This window comes from Macaca nemestrina, chromosome 2 (assembly GCF_043159975.1).
Source record: "Macaca nemestrina isolate mMacNem1 chromosome 2, mMacNem.hap1, whole genome shotgun sequence".
NCBI lineage: Eukaryota > Metazoa > Chordata > Mammalia > Primates > Cercopithecidae > Macaca > Macaca nemestrina.
This window is the reverse complement of record NC_092126.1, coordinates 117,431,147-117,457,353: the sequence shown is the minus strand read 5'-3', so window position 1 is coordinate 117,457,353 and position 26,207 is coordinate 117,431,147. Positions and strand designations below refer to the sequence as shown.

At 42.3% G+C, this 26,207-nt stretch overlaps 2 protein-coding genes and 1 long non-coding RNA gene across 4 annotated transcripts; 2 read left to right on the top strand and 1 right to left on the bottom strand.

The window, feature by feature from the left end:
• Positions 1-1,428: 1,428 nt before the first annotated feature.
• Positions 1,429-7,596, top strand: SELENOK (selenoprotein K). Its single transcript, XM_024792322.2, has 4 exons — positions 1,429-1,585; positions 4,940-5,030; positions 6,483-6,566; positions 7,506-7,596. The coding sequence occupies exons 1-4, from the start codon at positions 1,567-1,569 to the stop codon at positions 7,594-7,596; spliced, it is 285 nt and encodes a 94-aa protein (XP_024648090.1). The 5' UTR covers positions 1,429-1,566.
• A 465-nt stretch (positions 7,597-8,061) lies between these two features.
• On the bottom strand, positions 8,062-11,419 carry LOC139361975 (uncharacterized). Its single transcript, XR_011620083.1, has 2 exons — positions 11,218-11,419; positions 8,062-8,591 (listed from the first exon to the last, which is right to left on the bottom strand). It is a non-coding gene; the product is annotated as an uncharacterized lncRNA (long non-coding RNA).
• Positions 11,420-11,492: 73 nt separating this feature from the next.
• Positions 11,493-25,788, top strand: LOC105480579 (actin related protein 8). Of its 2 annotated transcripts, none has more exons than XM_011739678.3 (13): positions 11,493-11,689; positions 13,463-13,633; positions 15,332-15,442; positions 15,785-15,889; positions 16,150-16,323; positions 16,825-16,918; positions 17,451-17,583; positions 19,148-19,301; positions 20,383-20,478; positions 20,972-21,112; positions 22,002-22,266; positions 23,359-23,522; positions 24,324-25,788. In XM_011739678.3, exons 1-13 carry the CDS (start codon positions 11,567-11,569, stop codon positions 24,465-24,467), a joined length of 1,875 nt encoding a protein of 624 aa, XP_011737980.1. In that variant the 5' UTR covers positions 11,493-11,566; the 3' UTR covers positions 24,468-25,788. The 2 variants fall into 2 exon arrangements, with proteins under 2 accessions (XP_011737980.1, XP_011737981.1); XM_011739679.3 differs by lacking the exon at positions 11,493-11,689 and adding an exon at positions 11,870-12,026.
• Positions 25,789-26,207: the final 419 nt, after the last annotated feature.

Here is a 26,207-nt window from a genome sequence, read left to right as displayed (position 1 = left end):
ACTAAAACAACAGTGTTGCCAGAGCATAATCTGGGTGGGGGTGTTCACAAACTAAAACAACAATGTTGCCAGAGCATAATCTGGGGGGGGTGAGGGGGAGGTGTGGCCGGAAGTACAGTGAGAGGAGCAATCAAGAGGACAAGTCACCTTGGGCCTGTAGGCCATGACAAGGAACTGGATTTTAAGAGCAATAGGAAATCACTATATTTTAATGTCCAAAAGTTTTTAGGCAAGGGAATGAGATGATCTCCCTTTTAAGATCGATCTTGCTACAGTTTGTAAAACTGCCTAAGGATGGTAAAAGACGGCACCCGAGATTTCAGTTAGAAGGAAACTAGCATACAGCAGGTGAGAGATGATGGTGGCACGGTCTAGATTAAGAAAGGCCCTTGGGAAAATTAACGGCCCCGCCCTAATATTTTTGCAGAAATGATCCTTTATGATTGCGCTGCACAAATCCCAAATGAGGTGAAGGATGTTGTCTTGTCCTATTATGAACTTTTCTGGGGGAAAATGCTCTCTCCAAAATCAACATAAAATTAGATCTTTGTCACTTCTAAGTATTAGAACATAAAATCTTAACCGACGTTGTTAAACTCAAAATACATTTCCAGCATGTAATTTTCATTTTCTGGAAGGTGATTAGGAATCTTTCCAAAGAGATGACACATGGCTTGAGAACTGAGAACTGGGTGGGGGGGAAGCCAAAGGAAGCAGTTATTAGGTCTCCACGCTGAAAGAACAGCGAAGTGCAGAGGCCTTGAGATGGGAATGAAATGGCCACGTTCAAGGAACAGAAGCAGCCCAGTGGCTGGAGCAGAGTAAATATCCATAGTATGTGGTCCACATTTAGTGAATGTCCAAGACATGCCTTCTAATTCGTCTGTCAACAAAGTGGTCATAAGCAGTCGCCATCAATAAGAAACAAGCAGAGAAAGGGTCTACAGTTCCAGTTGCCCCTCAAAAGGCTAAGAAAAACTCAGTTTCTGGTGAACAAAGGTAGAGATGTTTATTTGAAAGAGAATGAATATATCTAGGAGGAGCCTGGCAGTATATTCCCAAAGGCGTGACAATAAAATTCCTTAACGTGTAGTCAGCACCCTCCTACCAAATCTCACAAGCTCAGCACCCTCAAACCTCAACACGTTTGGAAAATTCGGAAGCATTTCCTCCTGTCAGCGGCCCTTCAAGCCACTTCATACAGGACAGCCTCTCCTACCCCGACCTGGAGCCTATCAATCAACGAGAAAATATCTTCCCCTCCCTGGGCGGTGCAAACCAACTCCGCGCGATCAAGTCCGAGGGCTTACAGGGCAGTCCTTAACGTCATATCCGGTTGTCCGCTCAGCCGGCCTCCCCTAACCGGAAGTCGCCGGTGTGACGACGCAAAAACGCCCATCGGGGGCGCGTCTCTCTCAGCAGCCAATGGGCTCTGCCTACCTTAGGCCTCGTCATCATTTTGTCTGATCGCGTCCTGTGACGCTCGAAGGGCGGGGGGCAGAGGGAGATACAGAGGCCGAGAGGGGCCAGGCGCCCGGTCGATCTGAAGCCGGGTAGTGGGAGAAGATGGTTTACATCTCGAACGGTAAGTTGAGAGCGGACTGTGGCTTCGACCGGTGACTTGTAAGATCGGACGCCAGGTTCCTTTCATCGTCGCTCGCTGAGTGTTGGACCCGGTGCGGCTTCCCCAGGCTTAGCGCTCCGCGGCCGGGCGGAGCTGGACGCGAAGTCGCCCCGGCTTGTGGCGCCTCAGCAGATGGTGTCCGAGCCGGCAGTCGGGGGCCGAGGTCCTGCCGGCCTCACGCTGAGTATTGGGAGCCCTGCAACCCCGCCTTAGTATAGCAAGCGCTTGATTGTGGATTTGCGAGGGTGGTCTTTCCTCTCGGGTGTCGGTATCCTTAAAACTAGTGAGGACAAGGACGTCGATGCTGTACACGTAGCGCTTGTGCCCTGGGCACTGTTTCAGTTATTTGCTTATCGTCACATTGAATCCTGTTTTACGGGTGGAAACTCTGAGGCGCAGATAGATTAAATAGCTTTCCCAGGATCACAGAGGTAACAGTTAATGGCTGAGTCTGGATTCGAACCCAGGTAGGCTGGCGTCAGCGTCCTTGTTATCTACTTTGCTGCCTCTTTCTACAACGTGTAAAAAGACCGAGCCGACCTAGGATGATAATTATATGAAAGCTTTGCATAGGCTTTTTCCCCAGGAGAGGGTAGCTAGTCATACATGGAACGTTTTGCTCGAATTTCAAGGGGCACGGGAAGAAGTACTATCTTCCCCTAGGAGCAAGTTAATTATTACCGGAATGGAGAATCCGAGAGACTTAATTCTGCGACCTCACAAAGAAGATGACCGAAAAGGAAGGACATGACTGTGTCAGATCAATGCTAGAGCTGCCTGCCCACCTGTTTGACTCAGGTGAAATTTTTTGGTGCAGCCTTAACAAGGAGTTGTGGATCACTGGAACTAGGTCTTGGTTCTATTTGAGTCATCTGTTTTTCTCCACAGACGAGTAAGGTAGTCGATGAGAAGCCTTCTGGCCGAGTGCACTTTTGCATTTCTTGACTTTTCAAAATCTCCCTTCCTCATGTCCCACTTAAAAATCTTTGAAATAAGTAGATTGATGGACACTACAGAAAAGCATCAAAATTCCATCTTAGTTTTGGGCGCTTTCAGACTTTAGTCTGTTTTATAGCCTGTTTCCTAGCCTTTGTGATACAAGCTTAAGGCTGGAAGCTTTTGTATGAATCATTGAATAATTCCTTGTATTTGTTGTGTCTTACTGTGTTCGCATTATTTTATTTGGTCCACATAAGTAGCCGATTAGGACCCTTTATCGCACTTTAAGAGTTGAGAAATGCAACTGCATTCAAACACCTTACTTCTCTCTGGGGATATTGGTGGAAGGGACATTCTGCCTTCAGAAAGGGAAAGTGGAAAAGCAAGATTGAGTCACAGAGGAAGAAATGACAGGTTCCAATTAGATCCACCTTCTTAGGACTGTATTATCAGCACTTAATGGACAAAATCTTTCTCTTACTGTCAGATGACTTTTTTTTTTTTCCCTCTCAACAATCTTATGTGATGGCTAGCCCTGGAATACTTTTTGTTGGAGAAAGAAAATGTCACATCAGCCAACGAAGCAGAGCTAGTAAGAGGCAGAGAACTAAGCCTGTCATCCATCCTCTAAAGTTTTGTAGCCCCTTGCTCTCAGTAGCACAGTGAGAGCTTAGATCCAAGTGGATATCTGAAATTAAGCTGGTCAAGAAGACAAAAGTAAACCCTCGTGGAGTGGGTAGAGGTGATTGGGGTTAACTCTTGGGATAATGGAAAGGAGAGGTAGTTGACAGTTATTCTTCCCCCCAAATATTCTGACATCTTGATTTGCAAGGCTGAAATGATAGTGTACCAAATTATGTTATAGCTTGTATTAAAGTGGTTTGAAAAATAGATCCAGTTTTGCTTAAGATAAAACGAGAGTTTATTAGAATCAAGAGTATGCAATTATAGAAAACAGTAGTTATTTTAATGAAGAACAAGACAAATTCTCTTTACTACTTAGAGCATACACACTCTTTATAAGAATTATATAAAAATAATTGATTCTAAAGCCTTCTAAGAGTATGAATAAGCAATCTTTTTATACAGGCAAGAGACTTTGTAAATGAAAATACTCAACACGTTTAGGAATATGGAAGTGGTGTGAGCATTCCTTTATATTCACCTGTCCCATATGTTTCTTCAAAGTACTTGAATAAACAGGTATTTTTACACCCATGTTGATAGCAGCATTATTCACAGTAGTCAGAAGGTGGAATCAACTCAAGTGTCCATCGACAGATATGAGTGGGTAAACGAAATGTAGTATATACATACAAGGATATATTATTCAACCTTCAGGAAGGAGATTTTGACACATGCTGCAACATGGATGAAATTTGAAGACATGCCAAGTGAAAAGCTGGTCACTAAAGGACAGAAATTGTATGATTCTTCTTTTATGAGGTTCCTAGAGGAGTCAAATTTGTAGGGACAGAAAGTAGAATGGTGGTTGCCAGGAGCTGGGTGGAGAAGGTAATGGGAATCAGGGTTTAATGGGTATAGAGTTTCAGCTGGAGAAGATGAAAAAGTTCTAGAGGTGGATGGTGATGATGGTTGTACATCAATGTAGAATGTACTTAATATCACAGAACTGTACTCTTTAAAATGGTTAATGATTGGTAACCATTGTTACATTTTTAAACCATGATAAATGTTTGTTTCATATTTAATATATATTGTTTTATATAAAATATGTTATATATGTATACATACACATATATACACACACACATATATATGTAAAACAATTTTTGTGTTTTTTTTGAGACAAGTCTCGCTCTGTCGCCCAGGCTGGGGTGCAGTGGCACAATCTGGGCTCACTGCAACCTCTGCCTCCCGGGTTTGAGCAATTCTTCTGCCTCAGCCTCCTGAGTAACTGGGATTACAGGTGTGTGCCACCATGCCCAGCTAATTTTTTATAGTTTTTAGTAGAGACGAGGTTTCACTGTGTTAGCCAGGATGGTCTCAATCTCCTGACCTCGTGATCTGCCTGCCTTGGCCTCCCAAAGTGCTGAGATTACAGGCATGAGCCACCGTGCCCAGCCTTTGTTATATATTTATAGAAAGAAAGTAGTTGAATAGAATGAAGTCACCCACCAAGTTTATAAACTGTAGTAGACTTTTGACATACTAGAGGAATGTCCCTAGATAATGGAACATTACTCCTCCCAACATTTCCTTGGAATGATGCTCACAGATTTCTTCTGGTGTTGGCCATTTGGACCAGTGGGCAAGTTGAAACCCAAGTCAGTCATTGTTACCTAACTAAACGTGATGCCTCTTGGGTTAGGGATTTGTAGCACTCACTAAAGTTTCTTTAATTCTTGTCTGTAGGACAAGTGTTGGACAGCCGGAGTCAGTCTCCATGGAGATTATCTTTGATAACAGATTTCTTCTGGGGAATAGCTGAGTTTGTGGTTTTGTTGTAAGTATAGAAGTGCTTTTAATTGCCCTGATATTTAAGTTGACAGGAGTCCATTGTGTGCATTATGTTAGGTATCTTAAATAAGCTCAGTTTTCCTAAAACAGTTATCTATTGCAACTTTAAAAATAGATTTACACAGGGAAATGGACTTTAGTAATAAAGCTGCTACCACCAGACATCTTATGAGTATATGTTAATTGGATTGGTAAACTTGACCACGTCTTAACCTTGGTGGTAACTACTTCAACCTATGGCTGGGTCTGTCCATTCTAATGCTAAATGACTGGGCCTCACTTTCTCTCTACTATTCTTGTTTTTTTGTGTGTGCGTGCAACATTCATTCCATATTATATAACAGGTAAATAAAGGGTTTTATATCCTTTTTAAAAAAAAAAATCCAAACTAGTGAGGTTTTTTATAATGAAGGGCTAGAATTGGTAAAGGAGACAAAAGTTTAAATGTCTTCATAATTGTAAGCGGTTACTAGATAAATGCATGTTTTGGTCTTTTACATGCTGTTTGTTAGAATTGTTCATCAACAATTAAGAAGTCTTACCTATTCCTAAATTTGAACATATATATTTGAGTGTCTCATGATCAGAGAACTGTAGGGATGGAAAGATATGGGAGACAGACTCTTTTTTCATTGACTTTACTGTCAGTAAATATCTTCATATTGCAAGGGTGGGCATGACTGTGGGAGGTGACCATCAGAGGAAGTTATCCCAGGTAAAGGAAACCACATGAAGGATGAAGAAGTTTGAGTATCAGGCCGTGGTCTTTATGCTTAATTTGATCTTAGCCGTGGTCTCGGAAGTTAAATTTTATGGCTGTATATAGCATAAATTAGATGGTGTAGAATGTAAAATGGAAGAGATGGTTCCATAGAAAAATACAACAGGGCACAAGAGAGGCCCTAAGTTACCCAATCCAAAACTTACTCTTTTACAAATTTCACCTACTCCATGTTGTTTATAAAAGCACTTTATAAACTCAGTTAAATCCTTCCATATAATTTTACGAATCATTTTTAAAAATTCCATTTAAATGGATTCCCAGAAGCCCTGTGCCTTTGCCACACCACCCTTGGCCCCTTCTTCCCCAAGATGTTAGGTAGACTTTTGCAGGGGAAATGAACATGAGACACTGTAAAAACCCGATGGCTGATTTAAAGTGGAGGTCAGGGATGACTCTGGTTTCATGCTCTGTCTAGGGGAGTTACTAGCAAATAAGAAATACAAGGAAGGGTGGATTTGGTGCACAACATGGTGCATTCAGTTTAGACACATGCTTAAGTTCAATGGTGGTGTCCAGCTGGCTGCAAGAAATGTGGGTTAGGACCTAAGTGGGTTTAGTAATCCTCTCACAGAGATGAGAGTTAAAAACCATGGAAATATATTTTAGAATGTTGTCAAAAGTGATAACTTTGTTGTTTTCTGCCCCTTGTTTCAGTTTCAAAACTCTGCTTCAGCAAGATGTGAAAAAAAGAAGAAGCTATGGAAACTCATCTGATTCCAGATATGATGATGGAAGAGGGTACAGCTTTTTAAATTGATAGTTCTTTTTATCTCTTTGTATATCTTAATTAAATTAGATATTTTAGGTAGATAGAGTTAGATTTGTGGAAATTAAGAGTTTAAATCCTGTTTTAGAAAATTAATGCATTACTGTAAAAGTCAAATTGCCTCTGATTTGATAATAATCAGAGTTAATCTGACAAAACTAAAATATACATCAAATATCCCATGGGAAAAGTCTAAATTAGAGGATGAAAACTGATGACCAACATTCAAATCTAAAGATTTCTTTTTAACATCCTGATTTCCAGTTGCTAATTAAAAACTTAGAAGACCGCCAGGCGCCGGTGGCTCACGCCTGTAATCCCAGCACTTTGGGAGGTCGAGGCGGGTAGATCACGAGGTCAAGAGATAGAGACCATCCTGACCAACATGGTGAAACCCCGTCTCTACTGAAATACAAAAATTAGCTGGGTGTGGTGGTGTGCGCCTGTAGTCCCAGATACTCAGGAGGCTGATGCAGGAGAATAGCTTGAACCCAGGAGGTGGAGGTTGCAGTGAGCTGAGATTGTGCCACTGCACTCCAGCCTGGAGACAGAGTGGGACTCCGTCTCTAAATAAAAAAAAAAGCCTTAAAGATCAAGATCAACTAGCACTGGGCTAGGCTTATGTTTTTACCTGGCAAAAATCAGCTGGAGCTGGGTTTCACTGGGGCATTACTGGAGGTGCTGTTCAGTTCATCACAATCCTTTCTTGACTCAGTTCCTTGTGTGCATTATGTATCTGGTCCCTTTAAGTGTTTTATTTTTGCCTCCTGACCTAAAATGGTAGTTTCTCTTTTAAATTGTGTTTTAGGATCATGCGGGTGCTGAAAAAGAAAAGGGTCTAGTTGAGTGCTTTTAAAAGGAGACAAAGTTGTGTCTATCAAACAGTAGATACTAACTTTTTGTTTTATTAGGCCACCGGGAAACCCTCCCCGAAGAATGGGTAGAATCAATCATCTGCGTGGCCCTAGTCCTCCTCCAATGGCGGGTGGATGAGGAAGGTAACTTCAGATCTGAAATTCTTTTGTAGGATTTTGTTTTGAAAATGCTTCTGTAGTAATGTTTTCTTTAAGAAGTTGCCCAACAGCTTATAATTACTCAGACATTATTTGGAAATATATTTGTTATCTTAACCCTTGAAAAATTCACTGGCCTTATTATCAAAATGTCTTTTGAGAAAGGTTTTATAACATGTAATAGGTTGGGCTTTTCACACAGATCCAAATTAATAACCAGTAACTAATTATTGTAACATTTTCAGGTAAATGTCTGCTCTGAGAAGCAGACAACTGGACATGCACATTCACAGCAGAAGGAAACCATCAAGAAGTGGAAGGCCGACCATGCTGAGCAGTAGATGAATGTGTCTGTCTAAACAAGGACTGCTCTGTGTCCTCACAGATGAATGAGGTCATGCTAGGAATTCCCTCTACAGGGAACTGGCCTGACTGACATGCAGTTCCATAAATGCAGATGTTTGTCTCATGACCTTTTTGTATAGTTTATTAAAGTATTAATATAGTTTTAATAAGTAAATATTTTTAGGTTGCAGAGTGGACTCCTCATCTTTATATTCACGAAAAAACAATCTGAAGAAAATAAATAAAAGCCTGTGTATTTAGCACTGTTAGTGTCACCTTTTCAACTTCTGAAATACTGTTCATTGTTAACTTTTTCTCATTTATAAATCACACTATTTATTTCAGTAGTATGCATATCATATCTGTGCTCTTGAATTAATCTTTATCTTTAATAGATTTGTCTCATCAATCTTTAATACATTGTGTCTGATTTGCTACCAAATATAATTATCAGGGTATTTATAAAGCCATAGCTAACAAAACTGAGCTACAAAATAGAAATTTATTAAATAGTCTTTAAAATCATGGACTTCGGCCTGGCGCGGTGGCTCACGCCTGTAATCCCAGCACTTTGGGAGGCTGAGGTGGGCGGATCACCAGAGTTCAGGAGTTCGAGACCAGCCTGCAACATGACGAAACCTAAAATAACAAAAATTAGCCAGGTGTGGTAGTGTGCACCTATAATCCCTGCTACTCAGGAGGCAGAGGCAGGAGAATCGCTTCAACCCGGGAGGTGGAGGTTGCTGTGAGCACGCCACTGTACTCCTGCCTAGGCGACAGAGTGAGACCCTATCTCAAACAAAATAAATAAATAAATAAAATGGGCTTCCATGCTATCTTGCCAAATTTGCACTCTATAGCGTTGCTCAATATACTGCCTACTGGCTTTAAAATCCATCTGCATATTGATAACTTACATGCTTTCACTAGAGTGGAAGCTCTGAGACTAGGAATTTTGTTGTCTTTACCCCAGTCCTTTGAATAGTGACTACATGTAAGATAGTCATGTAGTACTTACTGGAAATAAATATTTATTGGAAAAATGAATACAGATAACTCTAATTCTAGTGTTTAATAGGCTTTGAAACCAAGTGTTCAGGTGAAAGCCTTTTTTATATTGATTTATCAGCATTTATTCAACCCTATTTGTCAGGAAATGGGATGTTGTGGCATAAGATACCAGTGTTCAGGATAAAGAAGCAATTACAATGCAGCTTTCAGGATAAGGATAACAGTTTGCTGGCCACTTCAATTATGTGTCAGTTTTTTTTTTTTTTTTTTTTTTTTTTTTTTTTTTTGAGACGGAGTCTCGCTCTGTGGCCCAGGCTGGAGTGCAGTGGCCGGATCTCAGCTCACTGCAAGCTCCGCCTCCCGGGTTCATGCCATTCTGCCTTAGCCTCCCGAGTAGCTGGGACTACAGGCACCCGCCACCTCGCCCGGCTAGTTTTTTTGTATTTTTTTAGTAGAGATGGGGTTTCACTGTGTTAGCCAGGATGGTCTCAATCTCCTGACCTCGTGATCCACCCATCTCGGCCTCCCAAAGTGCTGGGATTACAGCCTCGAGCCACCGTGCCCAGCCTTTTTTTTTTTTTGAGACAGGGTCTCAGTCTTATCCAGTGGAGTACAGCCTTGACCTTTTGGGCTCAAGTGATCTCCCGCTATGGCCTCCCTAAATGCTGGGATTACACGTGTGAGCCACAATGCCCAGCCTGTAAATTTTTACACATTTTAAATTCTGACGAAGTGAGGGATACATATAATGTATACATATATGCAAAGTGAGGTAAATGTATAATGACATTTTCATTATACAGACACATGCAAGGGTTCAGTAAAGTTTTGCAGCTTCCTAGATTGTATTGCCAGTGAATGGTAGAGGCATTATTAAACCTCCACTTTATAGTGGGGAGACCATGGCAGAGTCTCAGTAGGTGGCTGATTGTTGTTACTGATGGCTTTTCCTGAGCATGCGAACCATGGTCCTGTTCTGTCTCCTAGCACTGCTGCTGCAGGACTTGTTTCTCGGGTCTTATCCCAGAGTCCTGGCTGCATTTGACATTCAGGTGTTCTTTGCACTTCAGAGAGAGTGTAAAACACAGGTTCTTGAGTACTTGTGCTTAACTCTTATCTTTGCTACTCAATAGCTTATGATCTTGAGTGAGTTATGCCATTTTATCCCACTTCACTCACCTGTAAAATGGATTACATTTTTACCAAAGAGTTCTTTATTTAGTATTTAGTCATCACATGCTTATTGGGCACCTACCATGTACTGAAGATAACTGGCAAAGTCTCACGGAGCTTACATTCTAGTGTGGAAGACAGTAAGTGAGCAGGCATTATAATTACAGACTAATGCTTCATGCTTCAAAGGGCATAGGATGGTGAGAGGATAACTGCAGAAGGCCTGAGGTGACATTTGAGTTCAGACGCGAGAATGAGACAGCTGAGGGAAGAGCATCCAAGGCAAAATGAACAGCAAGTGCAACAGCCCGATGACGGGAAGGGCTTGGCGTGTCTGAGAAAGATAAAACAAGTGTAGCTGGAAATGCCAAGGAATGGGGAGAGTGGTGTGAGGTGAAATTAGAAACACAGCAATAACTAGATAATGGTCTTTAGGTGGTGGTTTGTTTAGATTCTGTTCCTTGAGCAAAGGGAAACCATTAGAGTTTAAAGCATGAGTGACATCTAATTTTTGAGATAAGTCTTAGTGGAGTGCTGGGTACATAGTATTAACTACATATTTTAAAACAACGTGTGGGCAACTATATAAGAACAGATATAGGGGGACAGGACAAGGAATTCGAGTTAAGAGGCTGATGTTGTCATCCAGGTGAGATGAAAGTGGCTTGGGCTAGGTAGTGGCATGGGCATGGAGAAGTGGATGAATTCAAGATCTATTTTAGAGACTGCAGGATTTACTGATGGATTGGATGTAGAAGCTGTTGACAAGTGAAGAATCAAAATGACATTTACTGATATGGTGAAAGTGAGAGGGGAGGGAATCAAGAGTTACATTTTGAACATATTTAAGTTTGCAGTGCCTTGTAGGCAATCCAGATGGAGAGACCAAGTAGGCACTGGTTATCAATCCGAATCTCTGTGAGAGGTTCAGCCTGGATATATATATATTTGGGAGTCGTATTCATTGTTAAAGCCAGGAAACTGGATAGTCACCCAAGGAGTGTGTCTAGAAAAGACCTAACCCCAACATTAGAGGCTGGACTGAACATGAGGACATATGAGAAAAATTAAGAGTACATACAGTATCTGGGAATCCAGGAGAAGAGACGTCTGTGAGGACGAAATAAGTTGCGGGTTATCAGCCGACCCCCACTAGGCGCTCAAAAAGCTACGTGTACTATGTTGCTCGCACCCTACAGAGTCAGGACTAATCACAGAAACACCCCACCCAGTCAATCCACAAGGACACCCCGCCCCCAGCCCCAGTGCCGGGCAGCCCCGCCCTCGCCTTTCCGGAGCCCTCTGGGACGACTCCGCGGCGGCCATCTTGACTGTGGGCACCCGGCCGTGCGCCTGCGCGATGGCCCTTCTGTCCCGGCAGTCGTGGCTGCGGAGCTGAAGCGAGAGGTTGGTGGGTGTTGGCGGCCACGATGACCCAGGCTGAGAAGGGTGACGCGGAGAACGGGAAGGAGAAGGGCGGAGAGAAGGAGAAGGAGCAGCGGGGCGTGAAGCGGCCCATCGTGCCCGCGCTGGTGCCGGAGTCGCTGCAGGAGGTGCGGCTCGGGACCGGTCTGGGTTAGAACTCTTTACCCTTGCTTGGGTCCTCCGCTGCCGGGCAGGGGGCGGGAGGCGGCTGGAGGCTTCGAGTCCTCCCTGCAGGCCCCAGCCCCTGGTGGGGAGTGCGGAAGTGGTCGTTCCTTTCCGGGTCGTGGCGCGCCGGAACGCGGAGGGCTAGGAGGCGCGGAGCGCCAGGAGCCAGGCGGAGCCCCCGCAGGGACACCGCTGCGTCCCCCCGCACGCCCTACCGGCTGGCTGTGTGCCCTGCGGCCCGGGCTGTGGCCTCAGCTTCCCGACCATAAAACGACCACGGTGATACCAGCCGCCTCGCAGGTTGCCGTGAGGGTTAAATGGTGGCAGATAGAGTTTAGCACCAGGCTGGCTCACTGGGAGCGTCAGCCTGTACTTGTTAAGAGATAGTTCGGGGTCCAGGCTTTTTCCTTTGTTAAGAAATCTCAGATAATGGAAGTCATTTCAAGCAAGGAAATGGTGGACATTTGTCTAAATATATATTAAGAGCTTATGTATCAAAAACAACACGATTAGACCAAACTAACCAGAAAAAATTATTTGCAGTAGCATGCCTGGCAAAGGACCTCAGACGTATGCACGCACACAAAACCTTACTGATCAGTAACTAAAACAGCATTCACGTAGGAAAACGGGCACAGGCAGTGTACAATTCACATAAGTGCTCACATAGGGCAGCTACTAGTTAGCTATCACTACTATGACAGTGCCTGGCACACGGCAAGCCCAGAGTGGCCATTACTGTTGGACAGGCCTGGTTTCTCCATCCAGCTAGTTGAGAAGGCTGACTGGATGGTCTGTAAGGGCCTTGCCAGATGCTTCCCTCTAGGATTCTCCTACTCTGGGTGGGGGTGATTAGGAGGGGAGAGCTCACACTTGGAGATAGGACAGCAGGTATCAGAGCATGGCATGGAATGGGCTTGTGCAGAGGGCAGTATTGGGCACTCAAGCAAGTACCTCCTCCATCCCCGACAGTCAGGGAGGGTTTCTTCAAAGGAGGTGAGGTGACATCTGTTTAGAGTCCTGAAGGTGATTAGGTGCTAACCAGAGGGAGGAGGGAATCTCAGGAAAGAAGAACAGTGTGGAAGAGACTTGTGCCAACAGAGGATGTGAAGTGTTGGAGGCCCAGCGGTAGATTAGGGTGTCTGGAGTTAAGGAAGGGGACTGGAGATCATAGCGGGGGCCATATCATGAGGGTCATGTAAGCCACAGAGTCTGACTTCTTGTGAAGGCAGTGGATCACATTGAAAGGCTTTACTATAGTAAAAGTCAACATTCCTCGAATGCTTCCGGTGGCCCAGCTCTGAGTTACACGTATAACTCATTTAATCCTCACAGTAACTGGTGAACTGTGGGAACTTCATTCAGAGCAAGGAAGTGGCAGTCTGAATTTGCAGACAGATCTGTGAATTCAGAGCCTGGGCCCGGATTCTATAGCAATGTTTCTTCAGTCACATAAATGCTCAGGAACTGTATGTTAATTTGTCGTGGATAATTTTTGTTTCATTCATTTAAACAAATATTTGTCAAGCTATGTACTATGACTCACGTCAAGGGAACATAATAAGTTTGTTTAGGTAGAGAGCAGTAATTGGATACTTCTCAAAGAACTCTGTTTACTGAATTATTTTGATACCTTTGAGTCAGCTTCTTAGTTTAGCTTGTTATGTGTATGTTGTTTAACTTTGTTACCGGCATATTATTTACGAAGGTCACACATCTATGTTTTATATCTGCAGCAAATCCAGAGCAACTTCATCATTGTCATACATCCAGGTTCAACAACTTTAAGGATTGGTCGAGCCACAGACACTCTTCCTGCCAGCATTCCTCATGTCATTGCGCGAAGACACAAACAACAAGGGCAACCCCTATACAAGGACAGTTGGCTTCTAAGGGAGGGACTAAATGTAAGTCAAAAATGACCTGGAGAGAAAGCCTAAGGCTGTTTCCCTGGGAGGGCGTAGACACTTAAGTACATCAGAATCTTAAAGAAATGTCTTCGGCCGGGCGCGGTGGCTCACGCCTGTAATCCCAGCACTTTGGGAGGCCAAGGCGGGCGGATCACAAGGTCAGGAGATCGAGACCACGGTGAAACCCTGTCTCTACTAAAAATACAAAAAATTAGCCGGGCGCGGTTGTGGGCGCCTGTAGTCCCAGCTACTCGGGAGGCTGAGGCAGGAGAATGGCGTGAACCCGGGAGGCGGAGCTTGCAGTGAGCCGAGATCGCGCCACTGCACTCCAGCCTGGGCGACAGAGCGAGACTCCGTCTCAAAAAAAAAAAAAAAAAAAAAAGAAATGTCTTCATAGCTTTGCTGTGTTTTAAAATAATAATGTCACTCATTTTTCATCAGAGCTAGTGACTTGAGATATAAAGAATTAGTTACAACAAAAGTAAGTCTTTCAGGGTGAATTGAGTGTTGATGAAGGTGTTCTATAATGGAAGACACAGAATCATCACTCACTTAAAGTGATACATTTAGGTCCTTGTTAACAGGCTTAAACTTAGTGGTTAAGCCATATTTAAACTGTAAGTATCTGAAAGAGATACTATTTCAATCCATTAGCAAATTAGATTGTTACAATAAGCACTTATGGTCTTAGATTAACCATAATTTCAAGGCAAAAAAAAATTTTTCTTGCAGTAAGAATCAACTTTATCCTATGTTACAGATGGTGATTATCAGGAAAATTCTTTGTGATCAGTGATAAATCTATATGTTACATCATAATCCACATTTTACTTTGAAGTTTTAAGTCAAGGATAGTTTTGGGAATGTAAAGTTTCTTTAATTCTGATAGTAGGCCTTAGGGTTCCATTTTTTAGTGTAACTAGCAGACCCTATGTAAGTTCAGTTGTAAGTTTAAATATAACTTGCTGATATAAGAGTCTATACTTCATTATTTATCTTTGGATCTTGTAATTCTACTTTAGGAAATACGTTTAAGAAATAAAAATCAAAAAACATTTCTGTAAAGATATTTATGGATATTTTCTTTATACTATAATGAGAACACTTGCTGATCAACATGAAGGAATGTGACATTGTCAAAATTATAAACATAAGAATCATATAATTGTATGGAAGAGTTTCTGAAATACTTTGTAAACATGAAGTAGGTATGCTTTGATTAGTGCTGTGAGAAATTTTATGAAAAATCACTTGAAAATTTAGCATATAGTTGTTTTATAGCGAGGGCTGCTTTTGACTTATAAAAGATTCCTGGGAATTCTTTTTTTCTTGTCTTGAGACAGGGTCTTGCTCTGTTCTTCAGGCTGGAGTGCAGTGGTGTGACCTCGGCTCATTGTACCCTCCACCTCCTGGGCTCAAGCAGTCCTCTCGCCTTAGTCTCCCAAGTAGCTGGGACCACAGGCCTGTGCCACCACACCCAGCTAATTTCTTGTATTTTTTGTAGAGATGGTGTTTTGCCATGTTGCCCAGGCTGGAGGGAATTCTTAAGAGTAGTACATGTGATAAAGATTAAGGAAATGCTACTTGTTGATAAAGGAGCATTTCCAAAGATTGGATTAAATTAGTAGTTTTTGAATTGCTTTCTCTTCTCATTAAATCCTTTGTACTGCTCATCTTTCATTTTCCCCCCCCCAGAAACCAGAAAGTAATGAACAAAGACAAAATGGCCTTAAAATGGTGGATCAAGCAATATGGTCTAAAAAGATGTCCAATGGTACAAGACGCATTCCTGTGTCCCCTGAACAGGTTTGATCAACTCTTCAGATTTATTCTTTTATCACCACTATTTGTATCATAATACCATTCACATGTTCTTCCTGTATCACTATGCAAATACAAGATGGGAGTTCCTTATAAAGGAAGAAAACCCCCCGTAACTACTTACAGAATACCCGAGTCAGTGTTACAAATGCTTAGGCAAGCCACATAATCTATGAGGTGGGGGTAGGCAAGTTGATGTATTTTGCCAAATATTTGTGATTAAAATTTGCCAATGTATCTAGTGTGGGAGAGAAAAGAAAAGGAGACCCTTATGTTGCCCCTGCCTTGAATAAATTGAGATAATTTTCTGATGGTTTTTCTTTTCAGGCACGCTCTTACAATAAGCAGATGCGACCTGCAATTTTAGATCACTGTTCGGGAAATAAGTGGACAAACACATCTCATCACCCTGAGTATTTAGTAGGAGAGGAGGTAAGAAACTTCTTTACACTAAGAATGGAAGAAGGGGAACCTGATCCTCCTCCTAAAATTCACTTACGTTGCCACTGAGTCCTAGTCATTTCCTAGCACTCTATAACCCTACTTTGAGTACCAGATAGTCCCGCCGACTCCTATATCACTCTCAACATTTCTCACATTCAGCAAACGTTAGTTAGATTTTTGGATATGAATCCAGAAAACCTTGAGAGGAAAGTTTTAACAAAGTACTCATCTCCCTCCTCCTTTTCTAGGCCTTGTATGTTAATCCACTGGACTGTTACAATATTCACTGGCCTATCAGAAGAGGTCAGTTAAATATTCATCCAGGCCCTGGGGGCTCTCTTACAGCTGTTCTGGCAGATATTGAAGTAATATGGTCTCATGCGATACAAAAATACTTGGAAATCCCACTGAAAGATTTAAAGGTAAGTTAAAATTCTCAGTTAATTTGGATTGTTTTTAAGATTCTTGGTCAATGAAAGTACACATTACCGAGTTGTTTGTAATATAGTGTCCTTCTTGATGCATTCTTGGCCTTCAGGGTGAGGATCTTAGTGGCTTGAGGATGTCTTTTCTTCTTCAGTTAATTCCCTTCTAGTGCTTTTATTCTTTCTCTGTTTCTTTGGTGTCTCTATTACTCAAATCAGCAAGCTTGCTTATTTTTGTCTTCTCTTTGGACCTTACTGACACATCAGTTGTCTTATTTTTCATTTTACAAGTTTTTAATAATTTCAAGGAAAAAAAACACTTGAGCATTTTTTATTTCTTTATAAAACCCATAGGATAATACAGAGGTTTGAGCTTTTATTCTGGGTGTGTAACCGTAGCTGCTACTCCTTTGAAGGGAAGTCTCTCTAAAAAGAAGTGGTGAATTTGACCTGACGAGACTCGAGTGTTAACCCTTTTATCTTTGTTCTTCTTTTTAGTATTATAGATGTATCTTGTTAATTCCTGATATCTATAATAAACAGCATGTGAAGGAACTAGTGAATATGATACTAATGAAGATGGGCTTTTCAGGTATGTCTGATATCCCAGTGAAACCTATTTTAAATGGAATTTTCTTTCTTTAATGACAGAGTTAATCTAATTTATGGATTTATTTATTTATTTATTTATTTTGAGATGGAGTCTCACTCTGTCACCCAGGCTGTAGTGCAGTGGCGCTATCTCGACTTACTGCAAGCTCCGCCTCCCGGATTCACGCCATTCTTCTGCCTCAGCCTCCTGATTAGCTGGGACTACAGGCGCCCGCCACCACACCCGGCTAATTTTTTGTATTTTTTGGTAGAGATGGGGTTTCACTGTGTTAGCCAGGATGGTCTCGATCTCCTGACCTCGTGATCCGCCCGCTTCAGCCTCCCAAAGTGTTGGGATGGCAGGCGTGAGCCACTGTGCCCGACTTATTTAAATGCTTATTCTGAAAGGATCAGTGTTCCTCAGATACCCTGCCCAGAAGTCCCTAGGCTCCCCACTTCAGTTGATTATCTGTTTTGGGATCTTTGCTGCTCTACAGCTGATCACTACTCTGCCTTTTTTTTTTTTCCCCCAGGGATCGTGGTCCATCAGGAGTCTGTGTGTGCCACCTATGGCAGTGGCTTAAGCAGCACGTGTATTGTAGACGTTGGGGACCAGAAGACAAGCGTATGCTGTGTGGAGGATGGGGTGTCTCATCGGAATACTCGGTGAGGAACTTGGAAGGTGGCATTCCCTGTTCCCTCTTCCCTCATAATCTGTTCAACTGTAAATAATAAAAAATCACAGGTTAAAAATTATAAGATAACCATATATTCAAAAGTCTGCATAGGAAACCAGCAAGATTATGGAAGTGCAAATTCCAGCAAGGCGAAAACGAATCATTTTACCCTTCCCATTGGAACTTCTTAATACGGATTTACATCAGCAGCCCCTGAAAGTCCTGGTATGTTTTATGTGCTTTCCCATAGAGGAAATGTAAACGGTAGCTTCATGTCTTTAGCTGTGGTTTGGCACAGAGCTACTAATCACACCCTTATAGCAGAGCTTTATTTCGGCAAGTCATGTAGGAGAAAATCGGCTTTTTCAATCTGAACTATCTGGCTAGTGTTTTGAATATCTGCATTTTTTTGTCATAGTGGTGTTCTGTGGGTGAGTAACTTTATGATGATAGACAGGTAAAGAAAATTACTATCAGGACCAGATTTGCAGCTTGTCCTTCTTTAGGCAAGCCTGACATATGTGAGCACACTCAGGTAATGCAGGTGTGGGCTCTCTGAAGCATTTTGTGCTCCAGAGATGGCTTCTTGCTGCCCCTCAGGATGCTTTCATTCTTCCCGTCCTCCACATTAGGCAGTTTGAGTCTTTAAAAGAGGGCTTAAATTGTCCATGAGAAAGGGTCATCTGCTGCCTCCCACCCCAAGTTCTAGTACCTTCTAAAATCCATTTTATTTTGGCTCATCTGTTGTTAGAATATCCAGTGCCACTGGGTCTCAAAGTGTGGAGAAAATGCTGGACCCACGTTTCCTACCAATAAAATAATATAGCAGCTGTCTTCCCAAATTGTAGAAACCTTCTTAGTAGACAGCTTTCTCTAAACTGTTCTCTCATAAGTTTGTCTTGTATTGTCATTGTTGCCTTATATGCCAGTGAGTGTAGACCTCCAAACAACTGTCATATGATAAACACATATTGACTGGGAAGTGAGCTGGATTTAATAGTGAGTATTGGGTTTCTCAGATACATTTTCAAACATCATGACTACTTTAGGTGCCCCCCACTGGTTTTTGCTAAAGTTCCTTTTCTCCCTTCCATCCATTCATTCTGTCCATTCAACATACATTTCTTGAAACTTGCTATATATCACTGTGTTTAATGGACATTTTTGTTTGTTTTTTTGTGTTTTTTTTAGATAGAATCTCACTCTGTCATCCAGGCTGGATGGAGTGCAGTGGCGTGATCTCTTGGCTCACTGCAACCTCCGCCTCCCGTGTTCAAGCAAGTCTTGTGCCTCAGCCTCCCACGTAGCTGGGATTACAGGTGTGCATCACCATGCCTGGCTAATTTTTGTATTTTTAGTAGAGATAGGGTTTCGCCATATTGGCCAGCTGGTCTTGAACTCCTCGCCTCAAGTGATCTGCCCATCTTGGCCTCCCAAAGTGCTGGGATTACAGGCAGGAACCACCATGCCCAGCCTTTAATGGATTTCTTCAAACACCTTTTGCACCTTCTTAACCAACAGATTAATCATCTACCCTTTTCTCTTAACTTTAGGCTTTGTCTGGCATATGGAGGATCTGATGTGTCAAGATGTTTTTACTGGCTAATGCAGCGAGCTGGGTTCCCTTACAGAGAATGCCAGTTAACAAATAAAATGGATTGTCTTCTTCTGCAACACCTTAAAGAAACTTTTTGTCATTTAGATCAGGTGGGAGCAGAATCAATATTGCTGATTATTTTTGTTTCTAGGACAAAGTTAAGAGATTTAAAAGATACTTAAAAATGTAACAGCATTGGCTGGGCGCGGTGGCTCACACCTGTAATCCCAGCACTTTGGGAGGCCAAGGTGGGCGGATCACGAGGTCAGGAGATTGAAACCATCCTGGCTAACACGGTGAAACCCCGTCTGTACTAAAAATACAAAAAATTAGCCAGGCGCGGTGGCGGGCGCCTGTAGTCCCAGCTACTCAGGAGACTGAGGCAGGAGAAGGGCGTGAACCCGGGAGGCGGAGCTTACAGTAAGCTGAGATTGCGCCACTGCACTCCAGCCTGGGCGACAAAGTGAGACTCCGTCTCAAAAAAAATAAAAAAATAAAGTATCAGCATTATACTGCCTTTTTCAACCCAAGATAAAGCCTTGAGGAGAAAGCCCTTAAGGAGTGAAAGTTTTTTGGGTTTTTTTGCTAAGGTCTAAGCAGTGAGGGTGTGTCTCAGGCTCTGGAAAACAGTTTGATTTTTTTAGGAAACAGAGTTTAGCAAATTTCTCTGTCTCATCTTGATAAAAGGTGAAGATAAACCTTTAGGTGTAAGGAGGATAGTAGGTAAATATGTAAGTACAGACATTTTGTTAAATGTTATAATTTGAAGCACTTTCTTAATATTGCAAACAATGTTTAATCATTGCTATATATGGATTGGTATCCTTTTTTTGTTTGAGACTTGTTTTTACTTTTTTCAGGTACTAAATTTTAAAAAATTAGGGAAACATAAAAATACTGTAAATTTCCCAGTTACTGAGGGAATTTGCTTATTGATTTGGGTCATTGTTTGTACTAATGTATATTGATAATGGAGAAAACAAATAATGCAAACAGTAGAAATTCCAGAAATTTTAGATAGAGGAACAAAGTATAGCTGAATTCCTATTTTAAGTTATAGTGAGAGTGGTACAAAGCTGTAGGTTGTCCTTTTTATAGGTGATATTTAGATGATGGTGAGGCTGAAGCATAATTTGAAGAGTTTACATGCATTCTTACTGATTCACTGACAGCATCTTTTCCTGGAATCAGGACATCTCTGGGCTTCAGGACCATGAGTTTCAGATTCGACATCCTGATTCTCCTGCCCTGCTTTACCAGTTTCGATTAGGAGATGAAAAACTCCAGGTAACTTATAGGTGTCTGTTTCCATGGGTAGAAGGAAAGTTATCCAGGTTCAGTCACACTGAGAGAATATGCACTTGCTGGAAACATTGTGAGATCAGAATGTCAACTGATTGTAGATTATCCACTAAACCAACATTTAAGCCACTGGTATAGAAAAACATCTTTCTAGTTAGCCCCTGTATGAGGAGTTGTTAATTAGAGAGAAAGGTAGCATTATTTTTAGGAAATTATGAAGTAGATTATGAAGTACTTTATATTTGTTTTGAGATTTCTCTCATATGGTGTCATATCACCCATCTAGTTGGATGATGAGTGAGTTTTCTGGCCTGTGGTACACCAGAGAAATAATGCCACTCCCAAAAGAGAAGATTGCCTAGTCTAACTTAGAGAATCTGATCTGCCAGTTTTGTTTTTAGAAGAACAGTGTTTAGTGGATCAGTTTTTTTCAGGAGGCAGTATCTTTTGTTGATCACTCTTTTCCTTCCATGCACAGGCTCCAATGGCTTTATTCTACCCCGCAACTTTTGGAATTGTTGGACAGAAAATGACGACTTTGCAGCACAGATCTCAGGGCGATCCTGAGGATCCTCACGATGAACATTACCTGCTGGCCACACAGAGCAAACAAGAACAGGTCCGTAGCAATTCTGGTAGAAGAGAGAGTTTTGTCCCTGAAGGAGAAATTTGTCCAGCGTTAATAGGCCATTGTAATCAGTTCTATCTTCCAGCATAACACTGATACAGCTTTTAGAATTGTAGATCAACTGAAGTCTGAGTTTAAAATCTGGAAGACAGATTTCTCTATTCAGCAAACATTAATTTTCTGAATGCTAGTCCATACATTTAAAAGTTAATGACACTTTCCTTTTGGTGTGTATCATTTACTTACATTATCTACTTCTGAATATTTTTTCAGCAGTATTTTCATTAAAATCTCACCTGTTACTTAATTTTGTGAAAGATGCATGGTATAGCCAAAGAGCTGAATTCCTTTGTTGAAAGCGGATCCCCGTAATACGATGTCTGGTACAGGCGCACAAATTAAAGGTCTTGTCTGCTAATGAAACAGCACCAGCTCATGATGGAGACTAGATTTTCTAGTCTTTGTTCCTCCCCAGAGGCAAACATGAGGTGGACTGATAGGATCTGAAAGTAAGAATTCCTTAACAGTCATGGCCCATGAATCCCACTGGAATACTCCATTTAAAAACTCAGGGCACGGGGAATAAAGTCTGTCTGCACTGGTTTTTCAGTTTTAAAATCTAACCAGTGATGATACAGTTCTGAGAGCCACCCTGCCTACCGGCAGCTACCCTGCTTTGGAATGGTCAGAGCATCTTTATCTGTGCACCGTCTCTCATTCCTGTTACCTGGGAATGGGTGCTGGGCAGTTGTTGTATTGCTGCGTGACTTTTGTTTTATACTAGTGCATAGTAGTAGGGTAGGGAGGGATCTAGCTAGACAACATCAACAGTGTTCTGTTGTAGTAATACCACCTACTTGATTGTCCTTTTGATTTAAAGTCTGCAAAAGCTACTGCTGACCGAAAGTCTGCATCCAAACCTATTGGATTTGAAGGAGATCTTCGTGGCCAGTCCTCTGATCTTCCAGAAAGACTCCATTCCCAAGAAGTAGATTTGGGGTCCTCACAGGGAGATGGCCTGATGGCTGGCAACGATTCCGAGGAGGCCCTCACTGCACTGATGTCCAGGAAGACTGCCATCTCGCTGTTTGAAGGGAAAGCCCTGGGCCTGGATAAAGCCATCCTTCATAGCATAGACTGCTGTTGTAAGCACATCTGGGGAGACCGGGAGATAACAGTGAAACAAGATAGCAGTTAAATAAATTAGTTCAGTCTAGGATATACTTGCGCAGTGTAACATATTCAATGAAAAACAGTTAAGCGCCTACTTGACTTGCATTGCCAGGTGTTGGGAATACATTAATGAGGTAGGATGGGTTTATTCCCTAGTGGAAGAAGCCAAAATAAGTCAAATTATTACACAAATGTGGAATTACCACTGGCAGGGTACTGTTGAGCAGTCAGTATCCTTTAGCTTAACTTTGTAGCACCTGCTAGTGGTAATTTCACATTTGTGTAATAATTTGAGGAATTTCACATAGAATCTTTATTCCCTAGGGGATGGTATGGAAGGTGGGAGGCAGGGAAAGCTTCCTTGAGGAAAGTGGCCCTTGAGAGCGACGTAAAGGATGATGAAAGGGGTCAGTTAGCAGTAACAGATGGGGTAGAGGAAGAAGCCTGTGAAGATCAATGTGGCTGGGAAGCAGAGTGTGAGGATGAGGCTAGAGAAGCGGGTGAGGACCACCCATAGTGGATCTTGTGGGTCCCTTTAAATATTTTATTTATTTATTTTTTTTCAGACAGAGTCTCACTCTTGCTCAGGCTGGAGTGCAATGGCGTGATCTCGGCTCACCATAACCTCTGCCTCCTGGGTTCAAGTGATTCTCCTGCCTCAGCCTCCCAAGTAGCTGGGACTATAGGCGCACACACTACCATTCCCAGCTAATTTTTGTCTTTTTAGTAGGGACGGGGTTTCACTATGTTGGCCAGGCTGGTTTCGAACTCCTGACCTGGTGATCCACCTGCCTTGGCCTCCCATAGTTCTGGGATTACAGGCGTGAGCCACCACACTCAGACTGCTAAAAATTTTGATCCTAATCCTGCAAGTAGGATTCAGTGGCGTGGCAACACGCCTACATTTGTGTTTTGTAGGGTTCCCCTGGCTGCAGTGTGGAGGGTGGGCTGGAGGGAAATCTTTGAGAAGGCTATTGCACTTGCCCAAGCAAGAGGTGTTGGTGGCTTGGCCTAGAATTATGGATGTGGAGAGAAAAGCATGGAGGATGTCACTGTCTTTTCAGCATCCGATGATACCAAAAAGAAGATGTACAGCTCCATCCTAGTGGTGGGAGGTGGTTTGATGTTTCATAAAGCTCAAGAATTTCTGCAGCACAGAATTCTCAACAAAATGCCACCATCGTTCAGGCGAATTATTGAAAATGTGGATGTGATCACAAGGCCTAAGGTAGGTTGTTTTATTCTGCAAGTTGGACTGTATACAAATGAAACCAGCCTTGTACGTGGACAGATCAGATCCCAGGAGGCATGGGCTTGTGTCTGAGGAGTTCTTGAGGGCTTAAGGCAAGTGGGAAAGTTAATTTCAGCAAGCCATAGATGTGGTGGAAGGTGCTCTGGCCTAAGGTACTGGATTTCTGCTGCTTTCCCCTGCCGCGCTCCCCAAACTAGCATGACTGAATTCCACCTTTGTTGGGCAAGGGGAGGACGGACTGCTCTCAAGCCCTGCCAGCCAGAACAGCTCCATTTTAATCTCTTTTTTATATGAAGGATCTACTTCTGGTCCCTGGACCAGATGATGTTTAAGGATCTTTTTGGTTTGAACTATCTTGAAAGATAAACCCAGGAATTTATAAATAGATTTTGTGTGTTTTATTAAATGTCACTAACAATTCCTGGAAATGTTCCTATTTCTTTTTAATCCTGAGGGAGGGATTGTGGGGATCTATTTATTCCATTCAAACTTCGAAATAAATAAGTCATTTGTATATGTTCCTGTGTACAGGGTAAACAGTATTTGTGCAATAGTAGTAAATAATAGCATCTTTAGTTATAAAAATTTAAAAGTTTTCTTGGCTATTGAAAGAGAAAGATGCCTGTAGTTCATAAGTACTACTGTCTTTAATACAGGTTGAAAGCCTGGCTTACTAGGTATTGACTCAGCAGGGATTTTTCTCGGCCCCATATTCAAGTAAATGATTGAGTATGTATCTTATGTGATTAGGCTAAAATGTCTTCATCCCTTTTCTAGGACATGGACCCCCGACTGATTGCATGGAAAGGAGGGGCAGTGTTGGCTTGTTTGGATACAACACAGGAACTGTGGATTTATCAGCGAGAGTGGCAGCGCTTTGGTGTCCGCATGTTACGAGAGCGGGCTGCGTTTGTGTGGTGAATGGGGAGGAAATGTCACTGCTGAAGACCAAAAACAAGCTTCTTGGTATAAAAGACTCTTACAGAATATATGTATTGTAATTTATTGGCCTAGATGCTTAAGTGTCATGGACAGTAAATGAATTTGAACTTTATGTTGAGGACATGATACTGGTTTGAAATTATAAACTGCTTTTGAGCAGTTTGGTCAGGGCATTTGAGAATAAATAGGAACTTACTCTTCAGTTGTAAACTCTCTTGCCCTCTCTCAGGGTCTCATAAACTCCCCAGTGATGTAGACATTGCTATTGAAGTTTCTCATGTGGTGAAGCCCTTCATTTAAGTTGGCTCGTTGAATCTCATCAGCAGGCAGCCTCATAAAACCATGAGGGGTAGTGTGTGACGAGGGAGAACTGTCCACTCATGCCATTCTCTCTCTTGTCTAGTATTTCATTAGGATCTAAAGTTGTCTGAGTTAAATGCACTTATGATATGACTTATATGTCCTTTTAGAATCCCAAATAGGGGGAAAAAGTTTTGGTGGTTTTTGGTTTTTTTCATTTTCTGTTGGATTACAGAAAAAGAATGGGACCCATTCAAGTCTCGATTTCCAAAGGTAAAGATGGAAGGCTGGGCAGACTAGCTTTTGTTATCTGACATGCCCTAGGGTGAGCTTGGAGGAAGAAAGAAAACAGTTTTTATTTGGCCAAAACAGAACAAATGCTGAAAAGGAAATCTTGTTTTCTTCCTAAAGCTAAATAGAAATGATTTGGGTATAATTTAGAGTTCTTGTGTTATACTGATAATGGTGACTGATGTAGTTATTAATACTACAAACTTAGTCATCAAGCCCCAATTTTCCTTTACCTGAAGGATTAAGTGAAAGCTTCTGGAGTTCATGATGTTCAGTATGATTAGTTGACATTAACCTCTGAGCATCCTGAAGCAAAATCTAAATAATACAGCTATTACCACTGGTGGTCCAGGCTCTAGTGAAACCCTCTGAGCCCAGGAGGAAGAGAAGGCATTGTCCAGAGACAGGAACACAGTCTGGGAGCCCAGCGCTCTGGGAGGAGTGGGAAAATGCTGCTTCCTGCTGCTTCCTCCTAGGCACCTGCTTCCGCCATCTCGCTTATCAAGGCTGGAGATGGGGGTGAGACGGAAGGACAAAAGCAGGGAACAGGTAAGAGATGGAAATCAGAATGGAATACAGAAAAATCTCTGGATGTGGAGAAATGCCGGTACTAGAGCATTTTGTATCAATGGGAGTACCCTCTGTAACTGCTCAGTAGGTTACAAATGAAGAGTCTACCAGTATTAAAAATAGTTTAAACTTGCCAGTACCAACTGGGATGTGTGCCTTCAATTTGAAAATTGTATGTTTTATTTTTTAAATGTGTTAACAACATTATAGAATATTGATGTCATTTATGTTTCTGGGGTGTTTCGATGCAATTTCGTATCAGCTGCCTGTTTTCAAAAACATAATGTATCTGGGCTGGGCGCGGTGGCTCACGCCTGTAATCCCAGCGCTTTGGGCAGCCGAGGCGGGTGGATCACGAGGTCAGGAGATCGAGACCATCCTGGCTAACATGGTGAAACCCCATCTCTACTAAAAATGCAATAAATTAGCCATGGTGGCGGGTGCCTGTAGTCCCAGCTACTCGGGAGGCTGAGGCAGGAGAATGGTGTGAACCCAGGAGGCGGAGCTTGCAGCCGAGATCCCGCCACTGCACTCCAGCCTTGGCGACAGAGCAAGACT

What these genes read in the sequence shown, in the direction of transcription:
- LOC105480579 (XM_011739678.3), top strand. Translation starts at nt 11,567, where the DNA reads ATGACCCAGGCTGAGAAGGGTGACGCGGAGAACGGGAAGGAGAAGGGC. An exon ending in TTCTAAGGGAGGGACTAAAT is followed by an intron (nt 13,634 to 15,331) that starts GTAAGTCAAAAA and finishes TCCCCCCCCCAG; the next exon opens with AAACCAGAAAGTAATGAACA. An exon ending in CACAGAGCAAACAAGAACAG is followed by an intron (nt 21,113 to 22,001) that starts GTCCGTAGCAAT and finishes TTTGATTTAAAG; the next exon opens with TCTGCAAAAGCTACTGCTGA.